This window comes from Caretta caretta, chromosome 2 (genome assembly GCF_965140235.1).
Source record: "Caretta caretta isolate rCarCar2 chromosome 2, rCarCar1.hap1, whole genome shotgun sequence".
NCBI lineage: Eukaryota > Metazoa > Chordata > Testudines > Cheloniidae > Caretta > Caretta caretta.
Window position 1 is genome coordinate 110,523,203 of NC_134207.1, and position 13,423 is coordinate 110,536,625.

General features: G+C 47.2%; 2 protein-coding genes across 6 annotated transcripts in view; both read left to right on the forward strand.

The window, feature by feature from the left end:
• The window catches only part of KIF13A (kinesin family member 13A), a 217,305-nt gene that overhangs the window by 88,133 nt on the left and 115,749 nt on the right, over positions 1-13,423 (forward strand). The window lies entirely within an intron of this gene.
• Positions 8,293-10,793, forward strand: LOC125632179 (uncharacterized). Its single transcript, XM_048839955.2, has 2 exons — positions 8,293-9,551; positions 10,140-10,793. The coding sequence occupies exons 1-2, from the start codon at positions 8,993-8,995 to the stop codon at positions 10,658-10,660; spliced, it is 1,080 nt and encodes a 359-aa protein (XP_048695912.2). The 5' UTR covers positions 8,293-8,992; the 3' UTR covers positions 10,661-10,793.

A 13,423-nucleotide genomic window follows, 5' to 3' on the forward strand; every position in this document is an offset into this window, starting at 1 on the left:
GTAAATCACCAGACAGGAGAGAAACATTAATTAGTGTGAAGTGCTGGCCTCAATGCGTTATGTCCTGCCCCACAGGGACAGCCCATTGGCACCAGATGAACTAGCATGGATCCTTGAAGAGGACAAAAGACTTTGTTGCTTGCTTCCTGCCCCCTCCCTTCTACCCTTCCACAATAAAGAGATATGCAAGTGAATTCCTCCCGTCAACTGAGTTTGCAGGGCAAAGTAGAATGGGGGAAGGGATAAAAACCCTTAACAAGGAGGAACTGTATCTTTATGCTGCTTTTATTTGGAGGGGCAAGGATTACTAGGTATAAGCAAAAGGTCCCCGGTGCATTGCCTGGGTTAGCCCTACAGGATATATAGAGCTTGCTTATTACAGAAGTTTGTTACCTTTTGAAACTTAAGATTGGAACTCATTGGGGTGCGGGGCGTTCTGGGTCCTGTCTCAGCACCTCATGATGCATCAGTTCGCATCCCAGCAATCCTTGTACTTCCGTCCACATTTGGCGCCATCTTTCAACATTTTTTGTACTGCATGCTCTGTCTTCCCTTTTGAACTGTGGGAATGGAGCCTGAACTGCTGAAGAGTATGCTGACGAGTCTCGCCAGCATGTCACGTTTGGCAGTCGAGTTATTCCTTATGATCCAAAGTGACAGTGAGGGCTCCGACGATGATATTGACTCGAGTAACACGTATGAAACGAGTTTGCTTGTGGCATTCACGGACATGCTCACCACCATAGAATGCCGCTTTTGGGCTCGGGAAACAAGCACTGAGTGGTGGGATCACATAGTCATGCAAGTCTGGGATGACGAGCAGTGGCTGCAGAACTTTCGGATGAGAAAAGCCACTTTCATGGGAATGTGTGAGGAGCTTGCCGCCACCCTGCGGCACAAGGACACAAGATTGAGAGCTGCCCTGATGGTGGAGAAGCAGGTGGCTAGTGCATCCTGGAAGCTGGCAACTCCAGACAGCTACCGATCGGTCGCTAACCAGTTTGGAGTGGGAAAGTCGACCGTTGGAATTGTGTTGATGCAAGTTTCAGGGCCATTAATTGCATCCTGCTCAGAAGAGCCATGACTCTGGGTAACATGCATGACATTGTAGATGGCTTTGCACAAATGGGTTTCCCTAACTGCAGAGGAGCGATAGATGGCACACACATTCCAATTCTGGCACCAACCCACCTCGTCTCAGAGTACATTAGTCAGAAGGGGTATTTCTCTATGGTTCTCCAGACGCTTGTGGATCACTGTGGGCGTTCCATCGACATTAATGCAGGCTGGCCCGGAAAGGTGCATGATGCACACATCTTTTGGAACACTGGCCTGTTTGGGAAGCTGCAAGCCGGGCCTTTTTTTCCCAGACCAGAAGATCACCGCAGGGGAAGTCAAAATGCCCATTGTGATCCTTGGAGACCCCACTTACCCTTTAATGCTGTGGTTCATGAAACCCTACACAGGGAGCCTTGACAGCAACAAGGAGCAGTTCAACAACAGGCTGAGCCAGTGCAGAATGACTGTGGAGTATGCTTTTGGCCGTGTAAAGGGCCGCTGGCACCCTCTGTGTGGGAAGCTGGACCTGGCTGATCACAGCATCCCCGTGGTTATATCCGCGTGCTGTACCCTCCATAACATTTGTGAAGGGAAGGGTGAATGATTCACTCAGGCATGGAACTCGGAGATTCAACACCTGGAGGCTGAATTTGAACAGCCAGAGAGCAGGGCTATTAGAGGGGCCCAGCACGGGGCTGCAAGGATTAGGGATGCCTTGAGGGAGCAATTTGAGGCTGAAAGCCACCAGTAATGTCTGGTGCCCTGCATGGGAGTGAAGTGCAGTAGTGCCAGTGTTCGTAGGAATCTGTGTTTGCTACGCTGACTTGCAGTGCCTGTTTCTTTCCTGGACTAAGGTATCTTTTACTTTATGCAATAATAAAGAATGTTTTCAAAGCCAAAAAATCCATTTATTGAAAAGAAAATGCATTTATTGAAAAGAAACACAACTGCTTGGGAAACAGAAAGAGCAAGGGGGTGGGGTGGGGAATGGTACAATCACGTATTTGCGTATGTCCTGTTATACTCAGCCTTCCTGTCTGGAGTGCTGTGCAATGAGTGCTGCACTTCAGGATGGCTATACTGCATGGTGATGGGAGTTGAATGCAGTGGGTAAGGGTCGTAGGGCTGGGAGATGAAGCTACAGGTGTTGGAGGCAGCAGGTGGCGGTAAGAACCCGGATGATGGGTAGTGCTCCACCTGCATGGCTACGAGCACCTGGATAGAGTCCGCTTGGCGCTCCATGATGCTTATCAGCCGCTCCATGCTTTGCTGCCGGAGCACCGTGCTTTTGTGCCGGCACTCCTCATTCTGCTGGCGGATCCTACTTTCACTGTCCTGCCACTCCTGCACTTTTTGATTTTCATTATTTGAATGCTGCATTACTTCATGCAACATATCTTCCTTGCTTCTACGTGGCCTCTTTCTGATTTTTTGGAGTCTTTCAGCCAGTGATAACACGGATGGCTGAGATCTCAGGGTTACATCTGTAAAGGCAAAATGCAACACTTAACAGAAGCAGCATTGTTCACACCAGACAGAGCAATGATTCCCCCATACTAAGGGCAAGCAGTCTACACAAGAGCATAATTTGCCCGTCCCAAAGCGAGCACACACAACCCATGGGAGCCTCTGGTGTTTGTCCTTCCCCAAGCACCAGCCGCCATGACTGGCTACCTTCCTCCTGGCTTGAGAACAGCTCCTGGCTGCATGCATCTAGAGATTCTGGGGTATCTTCCTCCGCTTCAGCACCCTCGCTCCCGCTTTGCTGCTTCTCCTCCTCCTTGTTGAACTAGGCTCTGAAGTGTCCATGGTGGTACTCGGAGTGGAGGTGAGGTCACCCCCAAGTTTTGCGTTCAGCTCTTTGTAGAAACGGCAGGTTGCAGGGGCAACACCGGAGTGGCTGTATGCCTTGCGGGCTTTGTGGTAGGCATTCCGCAGCTCCTGCACTTTAACCCTGCACTACAGTGCGTCCCGGTCATGGCCCCTTTCCATGGTATCCCTTGATATCTGCCCAAAAGTATCGTAATTCCTATGGCTGGAATGCAGCTGGGACTGGACAGCTTCTTCCCCCCAAACACTGATGATGTCCAGCACTTTGCCATTGCTCCATACTGGGAATCGCCTGGCAAGTGGAGGCATGGTCACCTGGAAAGATTCGCTGAGAGCACTCCACGCCTCATCCGAGGGCAGGGCAGTAGAGTTCAAAGTGATGACCAGAGTGGCTAGAACAGGCATTGTGGGACACTTCTGGAGGCCGATCAGAGCTCACTAACAGACCAGGGCATCCACGTGGCACTCCAGCGGAGGCGCACAAAACGTTATTCCACTCGCCGAGGTGGAGTACCAGGAGCTCTCTAGCTGCGGAGTCAAAGCGCTCTACGTGCCTTGCCAGTGTGGAGGGGTAGTGAGCTAATGTGCCCAAGGCTCCTTTAAAGCGCTCTAACTCACAAGTGTAGCCAAGCCCTAAGACTGAACAAGGGGAAACAACTTCGCCCAGGCTGGAAGGGCACCTGGCCTGTGAAGAAGATTATTAAAACCACATTACATGTGAGTTCTCCCCCTAAACCAGTTTCTTTAGTGTATTAAGCTTAGTTTGTGTGCTCTGTTCTGTTTTCTTAGGGCATGGCTACACTTGCAAATGTAAAGCACTGTGAGTTAAACCAGCCCTTGGAGAGCGCAGTAGGGAAAGTGTCAGATTCAAGTGCACTGGCGTGGCCACATTAGCAGCTCTTGCAATGCCACAGAGAGCAATGTATGGTGGTAGCTATCCCAGTATTCAATTGCCTGCAAACTGCTTTACAAATGGGGGGGGGGGGGGGGGGGGTGGAGTGGAGTGTGACAGGGAGTGCGTTTGTGTATATGTGGGGGGAGAGAGAGTGGGTTTTTGGGGAGCTGAGAGCGTGTCAGCATGCTGTATTGTAAGTTTAGACAGCAGCAATTCCCCCCCCCCCACACACACACTCACAGCAAGCAACATTCCACAGTAATGGCTTGCTTTGTCCCGGAGCAGATAAGCATGCCGGCTGTCAGAAACGGAGCTTCAAAAGGGCATATCTGCATTTCTACAGCCGATTCCAGAATAATGACCAGAGTGGCCACTTGACTTAAGGGGATTATGGGACATTTCCAGAGGCCGATCAGAGTACAATAATGCAACACCTCATTCAGACTGACGCTGGGGTGTTTCAGCTGAGGTGCAGCGAGCATTATGCTTCTCATGGAGGTGGATCACCAGGAGTGCTTCAGCTGCAGAGTCCAGGCACTCTAAGTGCCTTGTCAGTGTGGACGGGTCGTGAGTTAGGGCGCCTGGGGCTGCTTTATTGCGCTCTAACTTGCAAGTGTAGCCAAACCCTTAGTAATCTGCCTTGTTCTGTCTGCTACCTCCTTAACTACTTAAAATACATCTGTTATAGTTAATAAATTTATTTCTGGTTTATAATTTAACCCAGTTTATGTGATTTCTAACTGGGAGGGGGGTGAGAAATTGTGCATGCCCTCTTCCACATGGAGGGTCGAAGAGGCAAATATAATATGCCTTTGGATCTGTACTCCAAAGGAGGTGGACATCTGAGTGCTGGAGCAAGTCCCTTAAGCTGAGTCTTCCCAGAGCTGATTTCCAGCTGGGTGTGGCCCTGCCTGTGTGTGTGTGTGTGTGTGAGAGGAGATTTTAAGAGCCTGGCTCAGGAAGACTGGTTACAGGGGGCCCATGCTGTCAGAACAGGTAGACTCAGTGGTATCTCAGCACATCAGGTGACTTCCCAAGGGGTCCAGCCCATCACAACCACCTCATCTCTTTTGGTAAAAAATTATTTTGGCCATTAAAAATTATATTGGTCATTAAATGCTCCCACCATGTTATGACTCTTAAAAAAATAAGTTTAGCTGTAGTCAGCTTGAAAATGAGGTGAAGGCCCCATAGTTTATACATCATCTAGAATCTTCATATTTGATTGCTTAGTCATCTTAAACTAATTCTGTGAAATGAGAATGATCCACAGAATAGTTACTAAAACGTAAAATAACTATAGTGGAATTACTGTGAAATCACTGGTTATTTAGTGGAGTCAAGACCAGTTTCTCAAAAGGTCCCTCTACTTTTGATTCTCCATTTTTGAGTACCTAATTTTACACTACTTTTTCATTTTCAAAGATGTTGAAAACTCTAATTGAAGTCAATTTGTTAATGCTACTTATAGAGTGGAAGGAAAAGATACTAGATGGGTTTTTGCAGTGTACATTTTTTTTAAAATGAAGAGCTTCTCTTCTGGTTGATCTGAAGCTTGAATGGAAATATTGGAACAATTCTCCCTGTGAGCCAGCCTGTGTTCCTATGAAAGTCAATGTGAACAAGATTAAGCTGTGTGGGCCGTAGTATAAGTAAATGTTAAACTGCTTTCCATTACACAGAAGTAGCATTATAGTCAGAATATAGAAAAACTAACTGGCATTCTTCTATGCAAAATATTCTGTATGGTAAAGAGACAACATTTTGAAGCTGCTAAAAAGTGTGATATAGGATTTGTTTTCTTTAATAAGAAAACAAAGTATTATTGCAATACAAATCAATGTGCAGTGTCATTAGTAGACAACTGGGTAGGTAAATGCACTCTGGTTACACACCTTCACTTGCTGCTGTTTCCAGTGGTGAATGGCATGTAGCTGTGTGAAGATGAAATGCGCATGAGTTCAAGCCCAAACCAAGTATACCTTTTGCAGTTAATTCCTTACTGCTTTCAGTAAATCAGAAGTGTATTGTGAATATGATTTTAACAAGATAGAACATAAATTATGGAGTAGCAACACAAACAAACATTTGTAAATGTTTTTACAACTTGGTTTTCTTTAACTGAAGGAAAATTTGAGGGAAATGGTTTATGCATCCTAAAATCTTGGTATACCTCAGTGAAGTTAACCAAACAGTTGAAGTGCTGATGTGAAAGTATGTCTTTGAGTAGGCTATAAGAATGAGTGTGAATAGCTTTTAATTTCTGAAGATTAAAAAACAAAACCACTGGAATTTGGTCATGTTTGTTCTGGTTTTGTAAACAAATTTTTCACGCTCCTCAAGGTATTCAGACAGGACAGTTTTGAGATCTTTGACCTAGAGAATCACTTGGCCTGAACTGGTAGTGGACAGGTTATTCTTGGAACTGGGTTATTCTATAACTCTCCACATCAAACAGATTGAAACTAAAGCCACTGTTGTCTGTCCAGTTTACAAAATTAGATAATGTTTTGCAATGTTTCTTGAAGTCCTCCACGTTTTTCTCTTTAGGGGGCATCATCTTGTGACATCTAGAGTTTTGGTTTTCAGTAAGTTTAAACTCGACACTGAAATACGCACATCTACAATTGATCATTTTTTCCATGTTTTGGATCTTGCAAGTGCCTGTAGTGTAAAGCGAAGACAGTTATACTGTTTGCTGTAACTGAACCGTATGCTAATCTTTGCTTGTTTTCTGATTCTTGTGCTTTTTTGAAGTGGAGACACAATTTTTTTCAGCATGTGTTCTGCTGGGTTTACAGCTACAGAATCATTTTTCTCATCTTGAATGAGATAATACATTACTAAATGGATTACAGTACTAATGGATACAGGGCTTGGGGTCTGTGTGTTGTTTGGCACATCTTTCAAAACAGTGATATACATTGACGTGAAAATCTAGTTGCACTGAAGGAATTTAATACTGGTAAATCATAACACATCTCCAGATTATTGTCTTTTGAAATATCAATTAAATTGCATATGCTAAAATAAATAAATAAATAAATAAAAAGCAAGTCCTTAGATCATAATAAATCTTGTGGTTCTTCTCCTTCTGAATTATTGCCAGGATGATGATTACCGTGAATTGGCAGAAAGTTCCAAATTACAATATATATTTTTCTTTTTAGTTATCTAAGATAGTAGAATGATTCTGGAGACCCTTTGCCCTTGTTGCTGCTGGTGGAACCAGCAGGTGTTCTTGTTGTTGAGTTGCTAGTTTGGGCTTGCTGTCAAGAAAAGAATTTTGGAACAATAGGAAGTAGCTAATCCCTGTGGTTTGAAATCAAGAAAATCTGCTGGAGTGATGAGCATCTTGCTGGATGAAATTGGCAGTTGGGAGCTTGCATCTGCCCACCACCAATAAAAATTTCACTGTTTAAGAAAAAATATAAAGTAGGTTTCAGAGAATAACAGGAAAAAATTACCCAATCATATCTGCATAAATTTAAGGAAATATTTTACAGAGGATGTATAAAACTATTTGTTCCTTAAGAAAACCTTCTGGATACAATTGCACCTCAGTAGATCCACTTCACATAGGACTATTGATGTGAGGGTTATACACTCAGGATTGTTTTGCTCAGAAAGACAATTAAGTGACTCCACATGGCATCTGTCTCCCCTTTCCTCAACTGGATACTCAGTGTGTTTGGTGATCCTGTGGAGGGTCAAGGAGGGACATGTGTGGTCTGCCCATCAGCCCTGCAGAGAATTTCCCTGTAAAGTTAATATATCCCCAGACTGTTAATTTTGCCTCCTCCTCAAAACCATTGGGTGTGAGGCTGTCCTTTAAGAAACAGTGGAGCACTCCTTTCCACAGCAGCTGTGCTGTTGAGTAAGGTTGGAGGGTGTTGAGCTGGTGCAGGGTCAGTGTACAGAGAGCTCCATTCTCCTGCTGGTCTCCTGACATGCCTGAGTATTTCTTTGAATGTATGCCTGTCTTGATATGAGTAATTGGACATGGGTGAAGCCTCATTTCTCGGGAGACAGGATTAAGGAAGTAAATGGATCAGCAGGCTGGAAATAGAATGTCTGTACTAGCTAAAATAAGGGGGAACATCCAGAGAACATTTACAATGGACAAGATAACAATGGATAAAGCATAAAAAGAGGTGACTAATAAGTAGTACACAGAATGTGTGTGTTGTACAGAGATTGGTTCCTACAAAGTGATGAACCCTATCCCAAAGCGTGTAATGCAATGTAATGTGTAAATATATATAAAGAAAGAGGTTTTCTGTGTAACTGTAGATGTGTGATATGCCCTAGGCTAGTAGTTTTCAACCTGTTGTTGGTCTGCAGTGTCTGAGTCTGCAAAAGGTTGTTGTTACTATAGAGCAGTGCTTTTCAACTGTGGTCTGCGGACCAGTTGGGGGCCGCAGACTGTCTACAATTTCCAAAGGAATCTGCACCCCCATTTGAAAATTTTAGGGGTCTGTAAATGAAAAAAGGTTGAAAACCAGTGCCCTATACCCACCCCCTACACTTGAGTCTGATCAACTCAGTGTAGCTTTGCTGTATGCCAAATAAAGGAACCTGAGCATTGAGACTGGAGTCTAACTGAATTCTTGGGGAACTGAGTGGAAGAGGTCTCAGGGGAACTCTCATAGGGAACAAATTCTGTCTGCTCCCTCACACTTCCTTTCCCTTAACTCCGTCTGCCAGGACTTCCTGCAGTAGGAGGTGATCAGACAGCTGCTCTGTAACACCATTGAAAATTGTTTTGTCTTCAACAAAAGTAGACTTCTGGAGTTGCAGCATGTATATGAGAGCAAGATTTGGCCCCATGAGCTTACTGGTTGGGAACTGAGCCCTGGTCTACACTAGGACTTTAGGTCGAATTTAGCAGCGTTAAATCGATGTAAACCTGCACCCGTCCACACAATGAAGCCCTTTATTTCGACTTAAAGGGCTCTTAAAATCGATTTCCTTACTCCACCCCTGACAAGTGGATTAGCGCTTAAATCGACGTTGCCAGCTCGAATTTGGGGTACTGTGGACACAATTCGATGGTATTGGCCTCCGGGAGCTATCCCAGAGTGCTCCATTATGACCGCTCTGGACAGCACTCTCAACTCAGATGCACTGGCCAGGTAGACAGGAAAAGAACCGCGAACTTTTGAATCTCATTTCCTGTTTGGCCAGCGTGGCAAGCTGCAGGTGACCATGCAGAGCTCATCAGCACAGGTGACCATGATGGAGTCCCAGAATTGCAAAAGAGCTCCAGCATGGACCGAACGGAAGGTACGGGATCTGATCGCTGTTTGGGGAGAGGAATCCGTGCTATCAGAACTCCGTTCCAGTTTTCGAAATGCCAAAACCTTTGTGAAAATCTCCCAGGGCATGAAGGACAGAGGCCATAACAGGGACCCGAAGCAGTGCCGTGTGAAACTGAAGGAGCTGAGGCAAGCCTACCAGAAAACCAGAGAGGCGAACGGCCGCTCTGGGTCAGAGCCCCAAACATGCCGCTTCTATGATGAGCTGCATGCCATTTTAGGGGGTTCAGCCACCACTACCCCAGCCGTGTTGTTTGACTCCTTCAATGGAGATGGAGGCAATACGGAAGCAGGTTTTGGGGACGAAGAAGATAGCTCACAGCAAGCAAGCGGAGAAACCGGTTTTCCCGACAGCCAGGAACTGTTTCTCACCCTAGACCTGGAGCCAGTACCCCCCGAACCCACCCAAGGCTGCCTCCTGGACCCAGCAGGCGGAGAAGGGACCTCTGGTGAGTGTACCTTTTAAAATACTATACATGGTTTAAAAGCAAGCATGTGAAAGGATTACTTTGCCCTGGCATTTGCGGTTCTCCTAGATGTAGTCCTAAAACCTTTGCAAAAGGTTTCTAGGGAGGGCAGCCTTATTGCGTCCTTCATGGTAGGACACTTTACCACTCCAGGCCAGTAACACGTACTCGGGAATCATTGTAGAACAAAGCATTGCAGTGTATGTTTGCTGGCATTCAAACAACATCCGTTCTTTATCTCTCTGTGTTATCCTCAGGAGAGTGAGATATAATTCATGGTCACCTGGTTGAAATAGAGTGCTTTTCTTCAGGGGACACTCAGAGGAGCCCATTCCTGCTGGGCTGTTTGCCTGTGGCTAAACAGAAATGTTCCCCGCTGTTAGCCACAGGGAGGGGGGAAGGTTGAGGGGGTAGTCACGCGGTGGGAGGAGGCAAAATGCGACCTTGTAACGAAAGCACTTGTGCTATGTATGTAATGTTAACAGCAAGGTTTACCCTGAAAGAGTGTAGCCACTGTTTTATAAAATGTGTCTTTTTAAATACCGCTGTCCCTTTTTTTTTCTCCACCAGCTGCATGTGTTTCAATGATCACAGGATCTTCTCCTTCCCAGAGGCTAGTGAAGATTAGAAAGAAAAAAAAACACACTCGTGATGAAATGTTCTCCGAGCTCATGCTGTCCTCCCACACTGACAGAGCACAGACGAATGCGTGGAGGCAATTAATGTCAGAGTGCAGGAAAGCACAAAATGACCGGGAGGAGAGGTGGCGGGCTGAAGAGAGTAAGTGGCGGGCTGAAGAGAGGGCTGAAGCTCAAATGTGGTGGCAGCGTGATGAGAGGAGGAAGGATTCAATGCTGAGGCTGCTGCAGGACCAAACCAGTATGCTCCAGTGTATGGTTGAGCTGCAGCAAAGGCAGCTGGAGCACAGACTGCCACTGCTGCCCCTCTGTAACCAACCGCCCTCCTCCCCAAGTTCCATAGCCTCCACACCCAGACGCCCAAGAACGCGGTGGGGGGGCCTCCGGCCAACCAGCCACTCCACCACAGAGGATTGCCCAAAAAAAAGAAGGCTGTCATTCAATAAATTTTAAAGTTGTAAACTTTTAAAGTGCTGTGCTTAAAGTGCTGTGTGGCATTTTCCTTCCCTCCTCCACCACCCCTCCTGGGCTACCTTGGTAGTCATCCCCCTATTTGTGTGATGAATGAATAAAGAATGCATGAATGTGAAGCAACAACGACTTTATTGCCTCTGCAAGCGGTGATTGAAGGGAGGAGGGGCGGGTGGTTAGCTTACAGGGAAGTAGAGTGAACCAAGGGGCGGGGGGTTTCATCAAGGAGAAACAAACAGAACTTTCACACCGTAGCCTGGCCAGTCATGAAACTGGTTTTCAAAGCTTCTCTGATGCGTACCGCGCCCTCCTGTGCTCTTCTAACCGCCCTGGTGTCTGGCTGCGCGTAACCAGCAGCCAGGCGATTTGCCTCAACCTCCCACCCCGCCATAAACGTCTCCCCCTTACTCTCACAGATATTGTGGAGCACACAGCAAGCAGTAATAACAGTGGGAATATTGGTTTCGCTGAGGTCTAAGCGAGTCAGTAAACTGCGCCAGCGCGCCTTTAAACGTCCAAATGCACATTCTACCACCATTCTGCATTTGCTCAGCCTGTAGTTGAACAGCTCCTGACTACTGTCCAGGCTGCCTGTGTACAGCTTCATGAGCCATGGCATTAAGGGGTAGGCTGGGTCCCCAAGGATACATATAGGCATTTCAACATCCCCAACAGTTATTTTCTGGTCTGGGAATAAAGTCCCTTCCTGCAGCTTTTGAAACAGACCAGAGTTCCTGAAGATGCGAGCATCATGCACCTTTCCCGGCCATCCCACGTTGATGTTGGTGAAACGTCCCTTGTGATCCACCAGAGCTTGCAGCACTATCGAAAAGTACCCCTTGCGGTTTATGTACTCGGCGGCTTGGTGCTCCGGTGCCAAGATAGGGATATGGGTTCCGTCTATAGCCCCACCACAGTTAGGGAACCCCATTGCAGCAAAGCCATCCACTATGACCTGCACATTTCCCAGGGTCACTACCCTTGATATCAGCAGATCTTTGATTGCGTGGGCTACTTGCATCACAGCAGCCCCCACAATAGATTTGCCCACTCCAAATTGATTCCCAGCTGACCGGTAGCTGTCTGGCGTTGCAAGCTTCCACAGGGCTATCGCCACTCGCTTCTCAACTGTGAGGGCTGCTCTCATCTTGGTATTCATGCGCCTCAGGGCAGGGGAAAGCAAGTCACAAAGTTCCATGAAAGTGCCCTTACGCATGCGAAAGTTTCTCAGCCACTGGGAATCGTCCCAGACCTGCAACACTATGCGGTCCCACCAGTCTGTGCTTGTTTCCCGAGCCCAGAATCGGCGTTCCACAGCATGAACCTGCCCCATTAGCACCATGATGCATGCATTGTCAGGGCCCATGCTTTCAGAGAAATCTGTGTCCATGTCCTGATCACTCATGTGACCGCGCTGACGTCGCCTCCTCGCCCGGTATCGCTTTGCCAGGTTCTGGTGCTGCATATACTGCTGGATAATGCGTGTGGTGTTTAATGTGCTCCTAATTGCCAAAGTGAGCTGAGCGGCCTCCATGCTTGCCTTGGTATGGCGTCCGCACAGAAAAAAGGCGCGGAACGATTGTCTGCCGTTGCTCTGACGGAGGGAGGGGCGACTGACGACACGGCTTACAGGGTTGGCTTCAGGGAGCTAAAATCAACAAAGGGGGTGTCTTTACATCAAGGAGTATTTCAGGCAGGACTTCACGGAGGGTTCCAATAAGAAATGGTGCACCTAAGTAATTGTTCTTATTGGAACAAGGAGGTTAGCCTGGCCTCTGATTGATACATGGCTAGATTTACCTCGCTGCACCTTCTCTGTGAGTGACTGCAGTGTGACCTAGAGGAATGAGTCCCCTAGACAGGGGAGGAGGCAAATGAGTACAAAACAAATCTGGTCTATTTCTTGTTTTGACCCACTCCATCTATCTTTTACATCTTTGGCTGGCAGCAGACGGTGCAGAAGGACTGCATGTCATCCACATCTCATGGCTGCTCGGCAGAAGATGGTACAGTATGACTGCTAGCCATCCTCATCTCTTGCCTGCCTGGCAGAAGATGGTACAGTACGACTACTAGCAGTCCGTATCGCCTGCCCGCTTGCCATAAGACGGTTCAATAGGACTGACTGCAGGACTAAAGAGAATGACCTGGTGAAGTCACTCCAAATTTAGTCCCTGCGCCCATGTCTGCCCAGGCGCTCCCAGCCGACGTGGCCAGGAGCACCTCGGACACGACGAGGACGACTACCAGTCGTATTGCACCGTCTGCTGCCAGAAGGCAATGGGTTGCTGCTTCTGTGTAGCAAAGCCGTACCGCGTCTGCCAGCACCCAGGAGACATAGGGTGACGGTTACCTGAGCGGGCTCCATGCTTGCTGTGGTATGGCGTCTGCACAGGTAACTCAGGAAAAAAGGCGCAAAATGATTGTCTGCCCTTGCTTTCACGGAGGGAGGGAGGGAACGGGGGCCTGACGATACGTACCCAGAACCACCCGCGACAATGTTTTAGCCCCATCAGAGTGCTCCATTGTGACTGCTCTGGACAGCACTCTCAGATGCCCAATTGTTTGCCGTTGCTCTGACGCCGGGAGGGGCGACTGAGGACACGGCTTACAGGGTTGGCTTCAGGGAGCTAAAATCAACAAAGGGGGTGTCTTTACATCAAGGAGTATTTCAGGCAGGACTTCACGGAGGGTTCCAATAAGAAATGGTGCACCTAAGTTATCGTTCTTATTGGAACAAGTAGG